At 38.3% G+C, this 19,946-nt stretch overlaps 2 protein-coding genes across 3 annotated transcripts; one reads left to right on the plus strand and one right to left on the minus strand.

Moving 5' to 3' along the window:
- Nucleotides 1-8,607: 8,607 nt before the first annotated feature.
- Nucleotides 8,608-11,231, plus strand: LOC124304047 (origin recognition complex subunit 4). The gene is made up of 6 exons (XM_046761992.1): nucleotides 8,608-8,770; nucleotides 8,987-9,239; nucleotides 9,348-9,674; nucleotides 9,741-10,238; nucleotides 10,311-10,463; nucleotides 10,522-11,231. The coding sequence occupies exons 2-6, from the start codon at nucleotides 9,024-9,026 to the stop codon at nucleotides 10,684-10,686; spliced, it is 1,359 nt and encodes a 452-aa protein (XP_046617948.1). The 5' UTR covers nucleotides 8,608-8,770; nucleotides 8,987-9,023; the 3' UTR covers nucleotides 10,687-11,231.
- Nucleotides 11,232-11,293: 62 nt separating this feature from the next.
- On the minus strand, nucleotides 11,294-15,170 carry LOC124304043 (putative ammonium transporter 3). Of its 2 annotated transcripts, none has more exons than XM_046761987.1 (11): nucleotides 14,926-15,170; nucleotides 14,198-14,483; nucleotides 13,514-13,671; nucleotides 13,324-13,435; nucleotides 12,868-13,073; nucleotides 12,553-12,684; nucleotides 12,231-12,326; nucleotides 11,920-12,008; nucleotides 11,770-11,859; nucleotides 11,615-11,702; nucleotides 11,294-11,544 (listed from the first exon to the last, which is right to left on the minus strand). In XM_046761987.1, exons 1-11 carry the CDS (start codon nucleotides 15,116-15,118, stop codon nucleotides 11,360-11,362), a joined length of 1,635 nt encoding a protein of 544 aa, XP_046617943.1. In that variant the 5' UTR covers nucleotides 15,119-15,170; the 3' UTR covers nucleotides 11,294-11,359. The 2 variants fall into 2 exon arrangements, with proteins under 2 accessions (XP_046617943.1, XP_046617942.1); XM_046761986.1 differs by having other exon boundaries at nucleotides 12,231-12,329.
- Between the last annotated feature and the right edge of the window lie 4,776 nt (nucleotides 15,171-19,946).

Raw genomic sequence — 19,946 nt, forward strand, 5'->3', positions numbered from 1 at the left:
ACATCGCACGATTCGAATGAAACCGGTGGATGTTAGCACGGAGAATGAAAAACAGCTGTATCGTAGCGTGTACAAGCCTCGGCAAATCAAACGAAGTGATCGGGCGCGGAAATTCAGTGTGGGCGATCGAGTTCGAATCAGCAAGTCCAAGAATGTATTCGAAAAAGGCTATACACCCAATTGGACGACAGAAATATTCACCGTGAGTGAGGTGAAAAATACCAATCTACCGACGTACAAACTTGCCGATTATCAAGATCATCCCGTCGAGGGGGGCTTCTACGAGGAGGAGCTAGGCAAAGTAAAATACCCCGACGGCTATCTTGTGGAGAAAGTATTACGCAAACGGGGGAATCGGGTCTATGTGAAGTGGTTGGGTTTTGATAGTTCGCACAATAGCTGGATAAATAAAACAGACATGTAACATAATTTGTATGTATTTTCCGAATTACAATAAAAGATTTGAATATACAAATATTTCCACACTTATCTCCTTTGCATGCACATGTGCCATACTCGATACCATGAAAATAATAATAATAATAATCTGCAATTTTCCATACGATTATTACACATTTTATTTTTTGGAAAACTTTTTTTCATTTTCAGAAAACTTCTTTTCGTTTTCAGAAAGCTTATTTTCATTTTCTGGAAACTTTTTTTACGTGTTAATCAAATGGGAAAAAAGTTTTCGGAAAACTTTTTTTCATTTTCTGAAAACTTTTTTTCGTTTTCTGAAAACTTTTTTTTATTTTCTGAAAACTTTTTTTCATTTTCTGAAAGCTTTTTTTCGTTTTCTCAAAACTTTTCTCGCGGTAAACGAATAAAAATGAATAATTTCTCAATATATTGATAATAAATAAATAAATAAATGAGTAAATAAATAAATAAATAAATGTTAAGTATATGAATTCACATTTTCAAATCCAGTCTAAATCGTTTCCGCACGATGGCGGATCGCCCGAGGCGTCAAACATAAATATTCACAATAATTCTACGTCTACAGTTTTATCCTATAGCTATCTCCTTTGCATGGACATGTGCCATACTCGATACCACTGAAAAATTTTTTTCATTTTCTGAAAACTTTTTTTCGTTTTCTGAAAACTTTTCACGTGGTAAACGAATAAAAATAGATAATTTCTCAATATATTGATAATAAATAAATAAATAAATAAATAAATAAATAAATAAACAAATAAATAAATAAATGTTAAGTATATGAATTCACATTTTCAAATCCAGTCAAATATCGTTCCCGCATGATGGCGGATCGCCTGAGGCGTCAAACGTAAATATTCACAACAATTCTACGTCTACAGTTTTATCCTATAGGTATTGGGGGGCTGGGACAAACCCCCAAGGTAGGGTGTCGGTCTGTCCAGGTATCAATTGCCGCTTGTCATCCTGCCAACTGAGAGCCAATTTTTTTTGTACGATCGTGCTTACTTCATGTTTCTTACTTCGTATCAAATACTGGGGGAGGGTCAACTCTTGGTAAGCCATCAGACAGTGCTTATAATCATCAAACGTGATGCTATTTATCGAAGAATTTTTTACACCCTTGGCGCGCTTGCTCACTTTTTCCCCATCCCCGCCCATTGTAGTAAATGTGTACAGCTTTGCTCGCAGTCCCACAAACTCTGTCATAATTTTACCATTATTTTCATCCTTCATTAGCCCTGGTCGTTTCTTGTTTTTAAGCGGAATGCCATACACATTGTCGGGCGGATAGTCAGAGGTATCAAACATTGTATCCACATCGCGTTTGATGATATCGTAGATGTTCGATACGTTAAATTGATAAATAAGGCTGTCTGTGTCGGTATACAACAATTTGACCTCGCTGTTCGAAAAGTTGGATTTCACATAATTATAGTGGAAATCGTAAAGAATGATTTTTGACAGATCTAGAATCGATGCACCGACGTAAATAGGTTTAGCGAAGCGAACTTTGACACGATTCATTTCAATGACGACCATATCAGCGCCAAATATGGTGCAGCTGTGAAAGTTTGCCCTGGCAATAAGCGCTCTCGCACCACCTCGTCCCTCCCATTTTGTGACGAATTTTACATCTTTATGATTTCGTACATTCTCCATAGTCTTGCCGAACACCGCGTTATTCATGAGTTTGTAAAAGTTTTTCTCAAATTCATTCGTAGACCGCTTGCGCATGTCCGTGTTGAGCGTGATGTAAGGTTCGAGCCATGGAGATTGTGCAAACTTTAATACTCTGTGCACTTTCGTTACTTTCAATCCTAAACTCAAACACTGCTTCAAATTTCTATAGTGCAATATATACTTTGTTTTCGGGTGGAGGGTGGTCGCGAGTTTGGCGTTTTTACTACCTGGAGGAGTAAAATGCTCGGGACAAAGAGGCAAGTCTTTGTGATCCTCGTGGAGTTCCACAGGATAGTCCAAATCTACCTCCAGAAAGTAACCGATCGGCGAATCGTCCGGATGGTTCGTTATATCGATGTGCTGATACTCCCACTCGAACGAACCGATTGGTAAATGCACGCTCATAGCTGCACCGTACAGGTTATTCACGTCAAAATACATGAGATACGATTCCGCTTTGTTTGGATCAAAATCTGTTCCCATGAATCTATTATTGGCCCGAGCGTGTCGATTGGAACATTGCGCTACGCCGCCTCGAATGGCTCTTTCAATAAATAACACCATTTCAGGGTTGTCTAAAAGTTGCAAAGTTACATTGGTATGTTTGAGCATCGCGTCAAAAGCAAGTCCCGGTGCAGTGTAGTAGTGCAACGGATCTAAATCGTACGTTTTGAAGCAGCTAGCGCGGAAATTTTCGAAAATATCGGCAAGCAAAAGAACATCGGTCTTTAAATATAAATCCGAATAGCCGCCCAATGACTCTAAATGAAATTCCCTCCAAACATTTTTAGCGTGCTCGTAATCGGCGTCTGAAATATTTGCATCGCAGAGGTGCGAGTAGAAATGCTTCTTTGCAGGTAATCGCGTTTCATCGAGTTTCCCCCAACAATCGACGTATTCATAGGGAAAAACGCCTTTGCGGGTCATCAAACTGAACTGAGTCGGATTATTATAAAATTTACGTGTTATGGGCTTGTCTGCATCATTCAAATATTTGGCAAGTTTATCGATGCTGCTAGCCATAAATCGAAACGAATCGATGAATCTCAAGTGCATCATCGTCCCATCAACGCGTTTCGTGAAGGATATATATTTTTCCTTATTTATGGGTAGCAGGGTAATTTCACCGGGAAAAGTTGACGCGAGGGATTTTATTAAAAAGTGAGAATCGTAACCGGACAAATTGTGAAAAACTATTGGAATTGTGTGCGTCTCTCTGAAATTCAAATTACACCGATTATGAGCAGGACCACGATATTTACCCGTGAAGTGACAGTGGTCGTGACACTTTTTCTCCTCAGGGGTAAACGGCTTTTCGCAAATGTAGCAATTCTTTGCGCGCATGTGACGATCGTGTTGCACTTGGGTAAGAGACTCCATCGGAATTATGTTTTTGACGCGTGACTCTACTTTAATCGATAAATCTTTAAGCTGCTGTATGAACCAATCTATGCAGTCAACGCCACGTTTACTGTGGAACTCCGATAAAGTCTCATCGTACGCGCAATGTACATAGTACGCTACACTGTGCGGGATATGCTTTTGAAATTCACGTGTGTTACGGGTTGAAACGTGATTTTGGAATTCGTCAAGCGGTATATACTCTAATATACATTCGAGATCGGCGTAAACGACAAACGGGACGGTACCCTTGTTCTGAAAATTTGAAAATGCTAAATCTTTCGACTTGGGAAATTCCATGCGTACTTTATTTAGCATAATACAAACTTGCCGATGATTGTCGTAGGCATGTTTCACGGTAAAGTGACACAAACATCTGTCGCATAAAAACAGTCGACCCTGATGATTAGACAATTGTTTGCTCACCAATCGCGAAAGATCTTTAATCCAAGCAAAGTGGAATCTTGGTGTTAACTCGCGAGCCATATCATTTTCTGGGTTACTCTCAACCATCAGAAGATGAATCGTGTCAAAGTTCGCGGTACTCAAATTATCGCTCAAATAAATTGGCACGATGACGCTTTTATTCGATTTTGCATGATCTGAAAAAGTTTGAGATTCTATCCCGTATACATTTATTCGCAAATTATTCAATCTCTCAAGCTTTTTCACATCATGTAGAGTAGCAGGGAATTTGATACCTGTACAGTCCAACTCGGAAATATAGCGGCGATAATGGAGAGTCCTATTGGTGTTGGTGTTGACTGGGTGGCGGGCAGCAGTGATGGACCAAAGAAGACATCTTTCATCTTTGTTTTTCACATTGACCACCGCTTTCTTCCGCCTAATGTCCTTGGGCAGCTCAACGAATGTCGAAAGCCCCGCAGCCAGAGGCTGGTACCGGTTGATATTTACGGCAGTATTGAGGATCTCGATCATGCTCCACCCAGAATCGCGTTGTTCAAAATCCTCAACCTTCACAAGTAGATCGGCCCTTGCGTGCGTAAACCAACCGTCTATATCGCTTGAGGAGAGGATCGCGATGTTGGCGGTGTTGAAGCTTTTAACTTCTTCCGCAATCCCCTCGTGCTTTATGTTTTCAAATTTGCACGATAATGTGAGGTTAACCTTCACATTACCCTCCTCGCGCAGTACCAGCCTCAATTGCTCAACGATGATCCGTTGCGCGTCGTCGAAAAAGGCGTCCAAATTCTTATGCCCGAGATTTGTGACGACTCCTGTTCGGATCAGGTTGCCGAAAGCACTTTCGACTTCGTCCCACTGCACCCTCGCAGGGCTGCCGATGTTAGCACCCATGACCACGGCGTGCTGCTGCTGCTGCCGCTGCTGCTGTCGCTGCCTCAGCTGTTGTCGAATCTTTGCTATCCAGGATTGTACGAGCGTGATTGTGTGCTGAATTTGCAGTTTCGCACCTTTGCTCGTTTTCGGGCGCTTGGAAACATCACGCAGCAATTGGAGATTTTCCATTCCAACGCCAATCCAGTGCTGGAAGATGTCGTCATTCTTCTGCTCGGGATGCAGCTCGCCCAACAAATCGTGCACGTTCTCCATCGTTTTCACGATATTTGAGTATGTTTCAGCGGCCATGACTTTAACGTTGATATTTGCAGAACTTTGATGAACTTTTGACTTGCACGTATGGTGTAAGACTGATGCGTCTGCATCGGATGCGTTGAGTTAATATATGCAGATAGATCGTAACAATTTGGGGGAGTGATAGTGAAAGGTTCAAGCTTGGTATCCCCACTCGCCATCCGCTCGATTAGCACAAAGGAATGTATTCGAAGTATGTCGAAAATATTATTTTTCGCCCTTAGAGTAAACTATTAGCGTGAAAGTTTACGGATCGTCATCAACATTCCCAGCCTATCTAATTGTGGTGAACATCCCCAGCCTATCTGATTGTGGTGTCGCCATCCGGTCAATTAGCACAAAAGAATGTATTCGAAGTATGTGGAAAATACACTTCTCGCGAAAATTAAGGGAACAACAAAATTTTCGAAATTTTTAGGTGATTTTCAACAGGCTGTATTTCAGTGAAAAATGGTCGTACAAGAAATAAAAAAACAAAGCTTTTGAAGCTTGAAGATTCTGGTTTTTGAATTTTTTGGTTAAAAATTTTTCGAAGCACTATTAGCCATGCAATCCTTGGATAAAGCACGAAGAAAAAATTTTCAGAATTTTTTACATTTTTTTTCGCTCTCAAATTAAGAGAACAAGGTCCCTCAAGAAACAAAAACCTTGTTCCCTTAATTTTTTCAAAATTTCAATCAATCGGTCCAGGAAGACGGCTGAACCGATCGATCTACCGATTCAGGGGGACCTTTGGGGTACATTAGGCTGTAAAATTTTCTTCTCACCTAAGCTTTTCCCCCAATATTGACGAAGATACAGTCGATTATCCAAAAAAAGGCAAAATGGCATTTTTTTGCTCTTTTTTCACGTTAACGCTACCGGTGGAAAAAAATTTTTTTTGACATCAACCTCTACAGATTTTTGTAGGAAATTTTCTGCAGAAAAAGAAACTGCCCTCCGGCTCGCTGTGCGACCAGTAGTTCTAGAGATATCGGCAGTAGAGTGAAAAAGGATCCTTTGGCATTCAAAATTCGATATCTCGAAGACAAATGGTCGTATCGAGGTTTAAAAAAAAGCATGTTGAAGTTGAATAAACAGGCTATGCGACCTATGCATTGGTTTAGCTCGGAAAAATGTTTCCATGCCCGTAGAGCGAAAAAAAAGCTAAGGCTAGGCAAAAATCAAAATGGCTGCTCATCCGGCTAGGAAAAAATCAAAATGGCTGCCATCAAAATGGCCGCTCGTCCGAATCAAAATGGCTATTCATCCGGCCAAGAAATAAATCACATTATCAAACTGTCTGCCGATAAAAATCAAAATGGCTGCTCATCCGACTAAGCAAAAATCAAAATGGCCGCCATCAAAAAATCAAAATGGCCGCCATGGTTACGTCAACTGGTTACGTCATGTTTTGGGTTAGAACTGTCGTATCCTATCTACTACATTTGAATAACAAGAACAGACTACCAGGCCAAACCGAAATACAAATCAACGACAACATCGTAAAATCTAACGAAACAGCACGTTTCCTCGGCATCATATTTGACTACAAAATGACGTTGTCCTCGCATATGTCTAAAGTGCAAACTAAATATAACATGTCTCTCGACATTGTAACATTTTTAAGAGGTACTTAGTGGGCGTCTCATCCTCAAACACTTCTAACCCTCTACAAATGTTACGTTCGTTCAATTATCGAATACGGCAGCTTCATCTACCTTCCCAACTGCAAAACTAGGTTTGCAATTAAAAACAAGCGCAAATCCCAAAGCTATTTTCCAAGAATACCTAAACGAAAATAAAGCTTGCTCAATCTATACTGATGGCAGCGAAACCCACGACAATTCCGTGGTAGGCACTGCCTGCTTCTGCCCAGAAAAGAACGTAGAATTACAAAAAAGCTTGATTAAACATGCCTCAGTTTACACCACAGAATGCACTGCACTAAACCAAGCTATGGATATAGCACTCTCTAGTACAGATGAAGACGTTAACATCTTTTCCGACTCTCTCAGTTCTGTTCAAAGTATTGCAAGCCCCACACCTACTACTTCCACAAACCCCCTCATCTTTCAAATTAAGTACAAATACGACATATTCGTTTCTCGACACCCGCACAAAACAATACAATTCTTCTGGATACCTTCCCACATTGGACTCGAAGGAAGCGAAAAAGCTGATGCACTAGCCAAGACGGCAACAAAAAAAAACACTGATAAATTTCTCACAAATTCCACACACTGATCTGTTTCGAATCTTCAAACAAAACGCTTATACATATACAAACAAATATCGTCAAAAAAAAACAAGGCCAAACTAAAGGCATAAAATACTTTACACACTATTTCCGTGAAAACTGCAAGCCCTGGTTCCACAACAAAGACCTCTCAAGAGAATGTATAGTCACGATAAACCGTTGCAGAGCGAACCACTACCACCTACGCGCCTCCCTTTTTCGCATAAATGTTACAGACAGCCCAAATTGCGACTGCGGTGAATTTGAACAAAATATTAAACACGTACTGTGGCAATGCGTATTGTTTGACCAACAAAGAATAGAGTTTTTCAGCAATCTATCTAAGTCTAACTTACGCCCCCCACTGAATATTGAATTAATAATTTGTAAACCTAACTTAAGCGACTGCATCTATACTCAACGCTTTCTGAATACATGTAACCTCAAAGTATAAATTGTCAAAACTAATACAAATAAGTATAATAACTACATCAACCATTATGAGACTATTGTAAACTAAACTTTTGTATGCAAATATAAACCCTTACAAGGGTTTCAAATGCTTAAATTAAAAATAAAAAAAAAAAACGTGTCAAATGACGCGGGGATGTAGATTTTTACTCGTAATAGGGTATGCCAGAGAATTTTTACAGCATGGCATCTAAATTTACAAGTATCGAGACAGGGAAATTCACCGGTTCGATTTTCATTGTTACAACGCGTGGCTCGCGGTGCTGTCGAATAAAAAGTGGTCGTTAGATTATGCATACTCGAATCATCATCAACCCGGAATATCATTCTTGCATACAAATTGACAATTTACCGTATAGGAAAAGTGTCTCATCAGAATTGGATGCAGACTATTTGCGGAAGATTTCGGGGCTAGGTGCCGAGCTCATGAGCTGAAAGATGGAATGCCTAGAAGAGATACATGGAATGAACACACTTTGTGCATCTGAAAGGGGACCCTCGGACATGGTACCAATGGATTGCAGGTATGTTGTAGAGGTATTTGCCCCAAGTTTTGTCACTAGGATAACGGGAATTTATGCACTGCGGCTTGGTTTCCGAGACAATCGATGGCTTACTAAATATCAATAACAAACATTGATTTAGAATTTTTTTTTTCAAATTGCGAATCCGTCAGGGCGCAGCGTCTGATGCGTTGTTTGAATAAAACAAGCAATGCGATCAACGTTACCGACGGACGTTACTCAATTTTCCCGAAATGGTTACGGATCTTTCAAGAGTCGTGATCACAGCTCGGGCAGTAAACTGGGCGAAAGTGTTTGTGTTTGGATCTGTGAATTGTAAACATTTAACCGTGTCAGCCTGCCGAGTGCGGTGAAGTTCTCGTTTTTTAAATCCAATAAGTTGAAATAAAATTCTCCCTGAACTGTGAATTTTTTCACCGTAAGTATACAAAATTCTGTCTTATTTTAGTCGACACTATTTCTTCGTAATCGGATTGCGATTTTTATTCATCATTTTTTCACCAACGATTATCGCACCGCACGCAACCGTCATAACCTAAACGTTTATTTAATCGTCCGTACGGATGAATGAATGTTATAAAACTAATCGCACGAATAACGGGCTAAAAATGTTGTAATCATTATCTTTCGATAGTGAAACAAATCAAACTCAGAAACAAACAAGAATAATTATGAGCAAAAAGCAGAACATGGCTATAGATTTCCAAGACAATATGATACTACTGACCAGAAAGTATCTGAAGCGAAAAATCATGTGTCCAGAAACAAAGTTCAGGCATCACGTCAAGGAGCGAGTACATATTCTGGATTTGTTGAAAAGGACCGTTGAAAACGGCGAGAGCAATTCGGCCTTACTGATCGGTCCCAGAGGATGTGGAAAAACCACGGTAAGATGTGGCCAAAAACATGTATGCAAATATCGGAGACTAAAAGACACAAGAGTAACGCAAAGTAGCCTGTAAATCTTTACAAAATGTATCTTTCGTTGAATTTAGCTCATCAACAGTGTACTGAAGGAGCTGTCGTCATTAAAATCATTCAAAGATGAAGCACTTGTCGTGAACTTGCATGGTTTAGTTCATACGGATGATCGTCTTGCGCTCAAAGACACCACACGTCAGATGCAGCTGGAAAACGCAGTCGGTGACAAAGTATTTGGCACGTTCGCAGAGAACTTGAGCTTCCTTCTTGAATGTCTCAAGTCTGGGGACAAGACTCAGTCCAAGCCGGTAATTTTCATTCTGGACGAGTTCGACCTGTTTTGCGCCCACCGAAACCAGACTCTGCTCTACAATTTATTCGACGTTGCGCAATCTGCACAGGTGAGCATCACGCAAGAAATAAAACAATAGTTATATATATCCCTCGTTGTCCTCAATTTTGTCCAGGCCCCGATATGCGTGCTTGGAATCACCTGCAGGCTTGATGTTATCGAACTTTTGGAGAAGCGCGTCAAGTCCAGGTTCTCACATAGACAGATATTCCTTTTTCCGGGCGACACATCTGGCTCGGATCAACCCACCTCAGCTTTTGACGATCGTCTCAAGTTGTTCCAGCACCTCCTCAGTCTGCCTGATGACGAAAATGTAAACGAAACCGATCAGCAGTACGAGGATTGTAAAATAAATCCGCAGTTCGGCGCCAGATGGAACGAGTACATAAAAAGTCTGACCGAAAACATGACTATGGTCAATTTTTTGAAGAGAATGTACCAGCTGGATGTCAGCGAGAGGAGTTTCAGAAACTTTTTGGCCCTCGTTATATCGTCGCTGTCCGAAAAACATCCGAAATTAGAAGTGAATGATTTCGTTGAGGCTAATAAGTTCTTCCATCAGGACGACAAGGTTCTCACCCTTCAAGGGTTGTCTGTTCTAGAATTGTGCCTGGTGAGAATTTCACCTTCGAACGAAGGGTCGCGAGTCTGTTGAATTTCCGATTTTATCCACCTCTTTTTGCAGATTATCGCCATGAAACATCAGACTGAAATATACGACGACGAGCCGCTGAATTTCGAAATGGTTTTAAACAGATACGTCAAGTTCGCTAATCAGAATTCGTCTATTCAAACCGTCCAGCGACCTGTGATCATGAAGGCTTTCGAGCACATCAAGGTGAGCATCAATGTGCCTTTAGACTCCCATTATAGATAACGGATGATTGAAATTGCAGAATTTGGAGCTGATTCAGCCTGTTGGAGGGCCGAACACACGAGTTGAGAAGGAGCATCAGCTCTATAAGTTTTCACTCGGTTGGCAGCAGATAGCCGATGCCGTTAAAAACTATCCCGAGCTTCCGACTGAAGTTTCCCAATGGGCGGTCAGCAGTTTACAATAGAAAATCCGTGCATTTAACTAACTTTAATGAAATGTGTTAAACTTGAGCAGTTCTTTGACAATAGGATTGTTGTTTCGTTTTATTTTACATTTTTTTCCCTTCGTATTGAACGACGTTCCCGTTACCAGTATTCATAGGGTTTTACGTGCAACCCTTATTATTGTATTCGATAGATAAATATGAAACATGCGTAGAGTTTCTAGTTCTATACTTATATTTAATTATGTTGGTTATACCTTGAAATTGTAGACTAATTGTGTAGCCAATATTTTATTATTATTAGTACTACTGTAAAGTCTAGGCGAAAAAATGAATTACGCGATTAACAGATCTCGTCTCTTGATTATCTCATTGTATTATTTATCTCTTACGTACATGTATTTTTCAAGTTCAAAGCTTTAATTTATTTATTTACACTATTTATTTGTATTTCGGAAAACACGAGAAAACAAAATGAAAAAGGAAACTAGAGAAGGCAGAACAAAGAGTAAGAAAAAAAAAAAAAAAATAAAAAAACGTGTGGATTGTATATTTACTCAGTAATAAGACGTGTTTGTATTTCTATTTATACAAAAGTTTCTATAATATAAATTTATACATTGAAAAACGATGTAAAGTGAAAATCTTATCTTGTTTTTACGTGTTTACTTGTTTCATCCATCACACCTCGTTTTTACTCAATCCACGACAACTTTGGAGTCTCTTTGCCCTTCAATGATTTTTTTAAAAGATCCTTCACCCCGGATTGTATTCGGTTGTTTTTCAAACCAGTCACTTTTCCCGGACTGCGCGCCATTAATTTCTTCAGCTTTTGGGCTCTCTGGCTGCGGTTGTATCTCTCCAAGTACGATTCGTGCCCTGTCGAATCGAGTCGATAAATTTTTATCAATTCCCCCTCTTAAATGCAACACGATAAAAAATATCAAACCTGGGTTGAATCCTATTTTCAAAACATTCTCCAGTCGAATTTGATCCGGGAATGGACGAAGCGCGGAAACCGCTCTACTCACTCCCACCTGAAAATTAAATTGAAACGTGTGCGTTAAAATTCACACGCGCGAAATCACTACGTAATCTACCCACCTGCACGTGTCTCACTCTGTGCTCGACCAAATCTGCACCCAGTAATTCTTCGTGCGTGCTCATTCTGATCGGTAGCACCTTGTCGATCATCTGTAATTGCGGTCAAGTTCAAATTTCTGTCCGCTTCTTTCCGTCTTCACACATACTTACCCACAACAGAATAACCGACGATAGAAAACTCCAGCTGGCTAGACAAAGCACGGACAAGCTTTGAACCCCGAGTAGGTACCATCCCCCACCTTTAATTAAGGTAATCACCAAATCGGTGTAATTAAGACATTATGATAATCCCGGTATATTTGGATGCGATTATATCGTAATTTTTACCACTGATGAGTATTATACTCGGTATTGTTTGTTTATAATTGAAATCAAATTCGTTCTCTTGTATGAAGAATTTTTCATCCTACTTCGCACGAATAATTGTGATATCTTAATTACTTGATGCGTTTATAACGTACCTTTGAAGAGGCCTCTTCGGCCATTCGTTGTTGTCAATGGTCGAGGATTGTCCGCGAACAAACCAATCGCCAGAACTCCCCAAATTCCACTAGCTCCTACTTAAATGCATGTTTATAGAGCTCGTTGTTTAAAAAAATCGATGTAACTAGGGAGAAAACAGGAACCTAAACTATGAAGGATCAATGGACCACAACGGCGAAATCAAACGTTAGGGAAAGAGAGAGACAAAATTGTTCTAAAAATCTCCAGAGTTTTTTCTCTTTCGCCAAGTTTTGATTCAAACCACCAGCCTTTTTGTCCTTCATCGTAGCTTAAATTCACCGTGAACTGCAGAAGCACCAACAGGATCGTCTATGCCCAGCTTGTCCAAGGCAGGCATCGCGATGCATGCTATAAACCCGCCGATTGACCCGACCACCAATGCTTCCCAGGCTTGGAAGAGGAAACACCCGCCTGTATTCGAATAATTATACACGGCCGAAATAAGTGATTCTATATCGTACAACACGCGATTTTGGAACGATGAGGGATATCAAAACTCAGTGCATGGATAAAAAAAAAAAAAATGGATCGATCAGTGCTGAGGAACAACTGTACAAAACATGAGGTGAAACTGATTGTGAATGAAAAATTTACCTGTCACTGCGACCAGCGCTCCAAGGATGCCGTTAATTTGACTTAAAATGTCGATCCCGTTCGAACCCATCAAGCTGAATCCAAACCCGATCAAGCCGCCACCAATGCTGCCCATCATCGTAGAGACTGCAGCTCTAGCCGCGTATTTCCACCGATCGCCACTTACGCCGTAGGTGCTTCCGCTGTTAAACGCCAACCAACCCCACCTTGGAAGAATTCAATGCACGGGTGCATCATAATAGAAGTAAAAAGGACTCTCCCCTTTCGAAGAATCACTTGCAAATCAGAAACTTGAAAATCGCTTGAGAATCAGTGAAAATCTGAAAGACTTTGAACATTTGCTGGAAGCCCTTGGAAATTGGTGGAAGTCAAGCTAGCCTTCAATATTGGAAATCATTTGGAATATCACAGACGATCCCCAAGTGATTTCGAAGTGATTAGCTTCTCGGGATTTACCAGAGCACGAACATTCCCATCACAGCATTGACTGGACAACCTGGTGGAAGAGGGTTCAACCCGTTGTCGTATCGACCAAGTCTTGGTCCCAGCATTATGGCGCCGGCTAGGGCTACAACGGAAAAAAACATGAGCTAAGGAATGGAAGGGATAACGGGTGACATGTGCTCCGTCCCCATCATCGACTTGCCGGAAATTCCACCGACCAGGTGAACCGGCCCTGATCCGGCGATATCGACAACGCCCATTCGCTTCAGGAATCCGTGATCGCCCCACACCCAGCCGGCAGGGATGCAGTAGACGACGGTGTTCAGTAAAGAGAAGAGGCTGTAGGCCTTGAAGTTGCACCTGAAATGCTCTTATTGATCATCCGAGGAAGTCATAAGCTTAACACTTCGATATCAAATTGTAAATCAAAGGAACCGAAGTGACCTGAATGTTCTTCGAGAATCACTTGAAATCATATGATGGCGGTGAAGAAGTTGCGTGACAATTAGCGTTGGAAGTGGTGAAAATCGTTTCAAGTTTTGGGGTACCTACATGCCAAATGATACGGTGTCAATTCATTGACATTCTATTCTAGGTATTGACTTGCAGGTATCTTATCGTTTGCATTATATTAATTCCACGACTTCCAGTTTACGCCGTGATTTCCATTGACCGCCAATGCTTTCTCAGCGTTCTGACCTATCGTGATTCTATCCGATCCGACAATCAGGGCAAGACGTCGAGAACGCTAGGACATCATTGGAAATGAAGGGGAACCACTCGGTACACTGGTCAATCAACGAGAGCATATAATGAGACAGAAGTGAGTTAAAAGCACTCGAAGTCGATGTTAATGGTCAAGCACCGTAACGCAACGTGCGTTTACCGCTCGGCCATGGCACCGCTGACGATGGTTGTGGCAGTGGTGGCGAAGCTGAGCTGAAAGAGAAACGCAGCGCAGGTTGAGCCCATGAGCTCATCATCGATGCTCGGATCGACTAAGAACCCGCCGATCCCAATGAAGGGGTTGACGGGCTGAGCCTTTCCGAAGCTCATCCCAAAGCCGAAGAGCCAATAAGTGAGTCCGCCCAGGACGATGTCGACGACGTTCTTCATCATGATGTTGACTTCGTTTTTAAGCGACACGCAACCGGACTCGAGCATTCCGAACCCTGGAAAACGGGTAAAATGTTTGTTGTGTAGTGGTTACAGGTACCGTACTACACAGTTCTAAACTGTTTTCAGTTTCGACCACAACCGAAAAGTATTGATAATTCTAGGTAAGAAAATGAAAATTAGTTTCTTAGCTGTAACGAGAATATCCGTTACGATGTGCTCATACTATAATTCTTTCTAGTTGTGGTCACGTGCACTACATTTTCTCACACATCATTGCGATAGTTTGACTTTGTTGGAGCACCAAATCCATTGAAAAAATGATATTACGTAGTCAACTAAACAAATAGACTTGACGTTACGCTAATGTATAAATTTAGTAACTGACAACTATGTAATCACACTCAACAGTCACTTGTGCTACAGATTCTCTTGGGATTTCCATTTTACCGGAGTCTTCTTGTAATGATTGTGCCGCATCAAATTTCCGGGACTCACCTGTCTGCATGGTGAATATGATGAAGGAGGAGCTGACGATCCATATCGTGTCCTCTTTTGACACGTTGTAGATCGAGCTCGAGTATCTAAGATCGGTGATCTCGAGTCTCTGCAAGTCGCTTATACCTAATACGGATTGATTTTTGACGTAGAAATTGTTGTAAGGGGTCTCGGAGTCGGTTGATTCCGCCATGTCGCTGCCTAAAAAGTCGAAAACCTTTGTGTAGACGTCAACTAACGTGACCAAAGTCACTGACAAATGGTCTTTACTTAGCGAGCGCAGACTTGGATCGTACCCTAACTGCAGTTGATTGTGGGCGCAAACATAGATCAAAGAAATGTAATCGGAGAAAAACAAGTACATTATTTACCATCGAGTCTCCTTGTCTATTCTTTCCCTGCAAATCGATGTGCTATACGACGATCGTTTAAGTCGTTTGCAGGCTCGAAAGAAAGAGAGATAGAGAGAGAGAGAGAGAGAGAGAGAGAGAGAGAGAGAGAGAGAGAGAGAGAGAACAAGTAAAAAAAAAAAAAAAGAACGGAGCAAGATAGAAGAACAAATCGGATGGTAAAAGCTGGACTTAATATAATATCAATATTATATTATGCAAAGGAGGACTGGACGTGTATTACGGTATTACTAAAAATGATTCAGACAATATAGAAACCGAAAAATATGTAATAAACATATTTATATGCAATATATGAAAATTTATACATATATAATATGATGTCATCGTAGCGTTAATACATATACATATACATATCTACATATATGTATGTATGTACATAATTATATTCATCCTGTATACATATAATATGTATACATATGTATATATATATTGTATTTAGATTACATTATTAATTAAATATGTAATATATTATACTTAATAAGAGAGCCTGTAATTGCCGTGCATTGCACATAACCTACATACATATATATATATATATATATATATATATATATGTTTATGCCGCGCTCAGAAAAAAAATCTATTATTTTTAATATGATAAGCTTACTTCATATGTAATATATTATAATAAGGTACATAATAATATAATTTAATCTTAGCAATATAAAAACAGCGGTGACTTTTCGTAATATGTATAGCGATAAGAATTTGATCGACGTGTTTTAATAACAACACCAACAATAGTAACAACAGCAACAACAACAACAATAACAATAACAACAATAACAATATAATCGTGAATTAAATACTCTATTCAATATTCTATGTATTCAATCGTATTATTATACTTCCTTTTCGTCGTTTGTTTATAACGTGATTTAATTATTTTTAGTACGTGTGTAATGGTCATAATTAATTATTTATATAGCAACTTTTAACGCTTCTCGTTAACGATGGTTTATTAATTTATATCGGTTATCGATTATTCCTATCATTATTATTGTTATTATTATTATTATTATTATTATTGTTATTATTATTATTATCAAACGCGTAATACAAGCGTACAATCGAACTTGAAAAATATTTTGTGTGTGCGTGTGTGTTATATTATCTTGTGATCAATTTTAAATCATCTCCTTTCCTAATTACACGTTTTCTTCACTTATATTTATTTCTTACACACGCGATAAATTTTTTTCTACCCTGTGCAAATTCAAAGTTCAATTGTAAAGTATCGTTGATTCATTATAATCATATTATACAGAAGCTGCAGATTCAATCGGCGCATTTTCATTACTCTGTTATATATACTACTATATACTTAGATACTTAGAAGAAAAAAAAGTGCACCTACGTTATGATGAGACGAAAGCTTGAATCATGATAAGGCTGTGCTTTCATACACAAGGCAACTAAGCGCGGATTTTGAAATGAAAATGTGAAAAAATAAAAAATAAAGACATAACGATAAAATCAGGGTGAAAATATTTGCAAATCTTTCTTTTATTTTACAATTCAATTCGACGACAATTAGTTTTTATTTAATTTTTTTTTTTTCACGTTCGAAATTTAGGGCAAACAGAAATTTCCTCCATATTTCTTCTTCGATATCTCGAAGGTACAGCTATATTAAACGGACGTGTTGATATTCATTGTTTATCAATATTCTTTGAATCGTTTTGTAATAGAAAAATTATTTAGAATCAATATAATATATATAGGTATATTCTTATATATGGAGTCAATATATATATAATATCTTTTTATATATTGTACATGAAATTAGACATACCTATACATATATGTACGTATATGGGGCATTCCACGTTAGATCGACCATACCAAAAGCCTGACCCTCTCAGAATTAGTTTAAACTTTGCGAAAACCTTCTGTTACTTGTCCAGAATTTCTAGAGTTTTTTTTAGTTTTTGTTCGACGTTGTTTAGATGTTAACATTCGATATTATATGTGCGGAATTCGAAAATGTGCGAAGTTCAATTAAGTGTAATTCGAAAATTATTAGTTATATAAAAAAAAAGTTACGTACGAAAACGTATCAGTTTCGAGTGAAATTTAACGCCAAAATATGCAAAAATTAATTGAGGCTGCCAAAAGTTCTTAAAAATTTAAAAATATTAATTTTTGAGATTTTTTAAAAATGGTTAAGTTTTTATCGCTAAAAATTTCAGAGGACATTGCGCTCTCAGTGTTCAAAAACTTGTTTAAATTTCATCATGGACCGAGTTTTGATTCCAAAGTTATGCATGTTTTTCTACATTGTTTCCTGTAAAAAAAAAAAAAAAGAAGAAGAAAACGTGCTACCACTAGAGCCCTCACCGGGCGTTATGTGTCACGAAACGATTACACGAGAAAGCTTCTGTGTAATCATATATTTGCCGCGTGATAAAAAGTTTTGGAATTATTTCATATCATGTCGACGACAGCACGACATGACGTGACATGACAATTTTTGCGAAAACTGTGTATGAAAAAAAGTCGCAACTTCGAAACCAAGTCTCGGCCCACGATGAAATTTACACAAGTTTTTCAACACTAATTGTAAGAGAGGAGTATTCTCTGAAATTTTCAGCAAAAAAAATTCAACTGTTTTTGAAAAATTTCAAAAACTAATATATTTGGGTTTTTAAGTACTGTCAGCGACCTAGATAAATTGTTGCATATTTTGGCATTAAAGTTCACTCGAAACTGAAGATTTTTTATTGAAAATTTTTCAAAAATTAATAAACAGTTTTCGAGTTACACTTAATTGAACTTCGGATATTCTCGATTTCCGCATATATATTATATCGTATGCTAACCCCTAAGTTTTGTCGAATGAAAATGTAGAAAAAAATCACAATTACTTTCGACAAGTAACAGAAAGTTTTCACAAAGTATAAAATAAATCTGCGAGGGTCATGATTTTGGTCAGGTCGATTTGACGTGGAATGCTCCATATACTCGTATGTACGTGCAGTGTGCGTCTTTTTCTCATGAAATGTATGATTATTAATTAATTGGTATTATACATACATTGTATTGTACCACAGCTTGTGAATCTACCACCTATATTATATATTATATGACGTACAGCAATTGTACGTAATTGTTATAATGTTTGTTGCTATTTTTTTCCATTTTTTTTTTCACGAGCCCGGTTAGAGCGAAGCTCAATTCTTTGCCATAATCTTTTCTCTTAATTTTCACTTTCAATCGTTCCCTTCGCTAATTTTACCGTTCATTAGAATGTTTTAAAATTTTTTTTAATTCCATTTTCTAAAATTTTCTTCGTAAAGTGAGAAACTATGCAGAGAATTATCTTTTTTAATATAAATAGGCAAAATTATCTATCATAACACGTGACAACGATACTATCCTATTTATGCATGATATTTTGTTTAAATTACATTGATAATAATAACAATAATAATAATAATAACAACTTACTTATCGTGGGTATAAATAGTCTAAAATATGTATCTATGCGTATGCATGTACATACATATCAATTTATATACACATGTACCCTAGGACTGAGCAAGAAATGAACAGCGTGCGCAAACATATGTGTGATACTTGTCTGATAATAATGATAATAACATCAATAATATTGATAGCAATAAAAATACTAACAACAATATCTATTGTCATTATATTACACAAGTACAAGATCAGCTACTAGGTTTATAGCTTATAGTTTTATACTGTTCGTTATATCTGATGATATGGAGGAAAGAAGGAAAAGAAAATAAATTATAACGACGACGTGAACGCGTACTGATAAAAAATTAGTGAGAAAAGATATTTGAAAAAAAATTGATTATTGCGTTTCAATAATAATTATTGCACAGATTTGTGTTTTTGTTATTGTTATATGCTGTTCTAATTATATTTATTTATCCATTCGTTTCGCGTGATCAATCAACTTTCGTGTTTTGTTACATGTCCCGTATAGCAGGGTGACCAATCGTCGCGGATGAAATTGCAAAAATCTTGACCGTTGTCGCTTGGCAGGTGGGCTCAACACCGACAGCTGTCAAAATTTTTCAGGTTACATGCGTCGTCGTGGCTAACTGTCGTCTAAATTCATGTCCGTTGGTCACCCTGGGAAACAACTGCTCCAGGGTTGTAGCGCATGCGCATTAAATTTCATCAAACGACAGACGATTCAGTCATTAGAAATTCACCTTGTACACCTGGTACAATATAATACCACGTCGATTATTTATCTCATCGTATTTCATATTACGTTTTCTCTGCAAGCTTGATTGATTTTATTCCCGTTTCAATATATTTTTATAATCTTTATTTATTTATTTTATTTTTTTTTTTTCTATCACTTCCGGTTTTCGTACCTATACATGTTGTTTATAATTTTAGCGAGTTGAGAGAAGAAAAAATAATATCGTGTACAACAGTTGCGATGCAGCGCGCAAAAATTTCGTACCGTTGTTATTACGATTGTTATTTTTACTGTTGTTGTTTTTGTTATCGTTGCTGCTGTGATAATTATTATTCACGTTTACGAGCTTGCAAAAGCAAATTTCATTCTATGCTAATACGCGATTGTTTATGTCAAAATATACATACATATATATATACCTG

Source organism: Neodiprion virginianus, chromosome 4, assembly GCF_021901495.1.
Source record: "Neodiprion virginianus isolate iyNeoVirg1 chromosome 4, iyNeoVirg1.1, whole genome shotgun sequence".
NCBI lineage: Eukaryota > Metazoa > Arthropoda > Insecta > Hymenoptera > Diprionidae > Neodiprion > Neodiprion virginianus.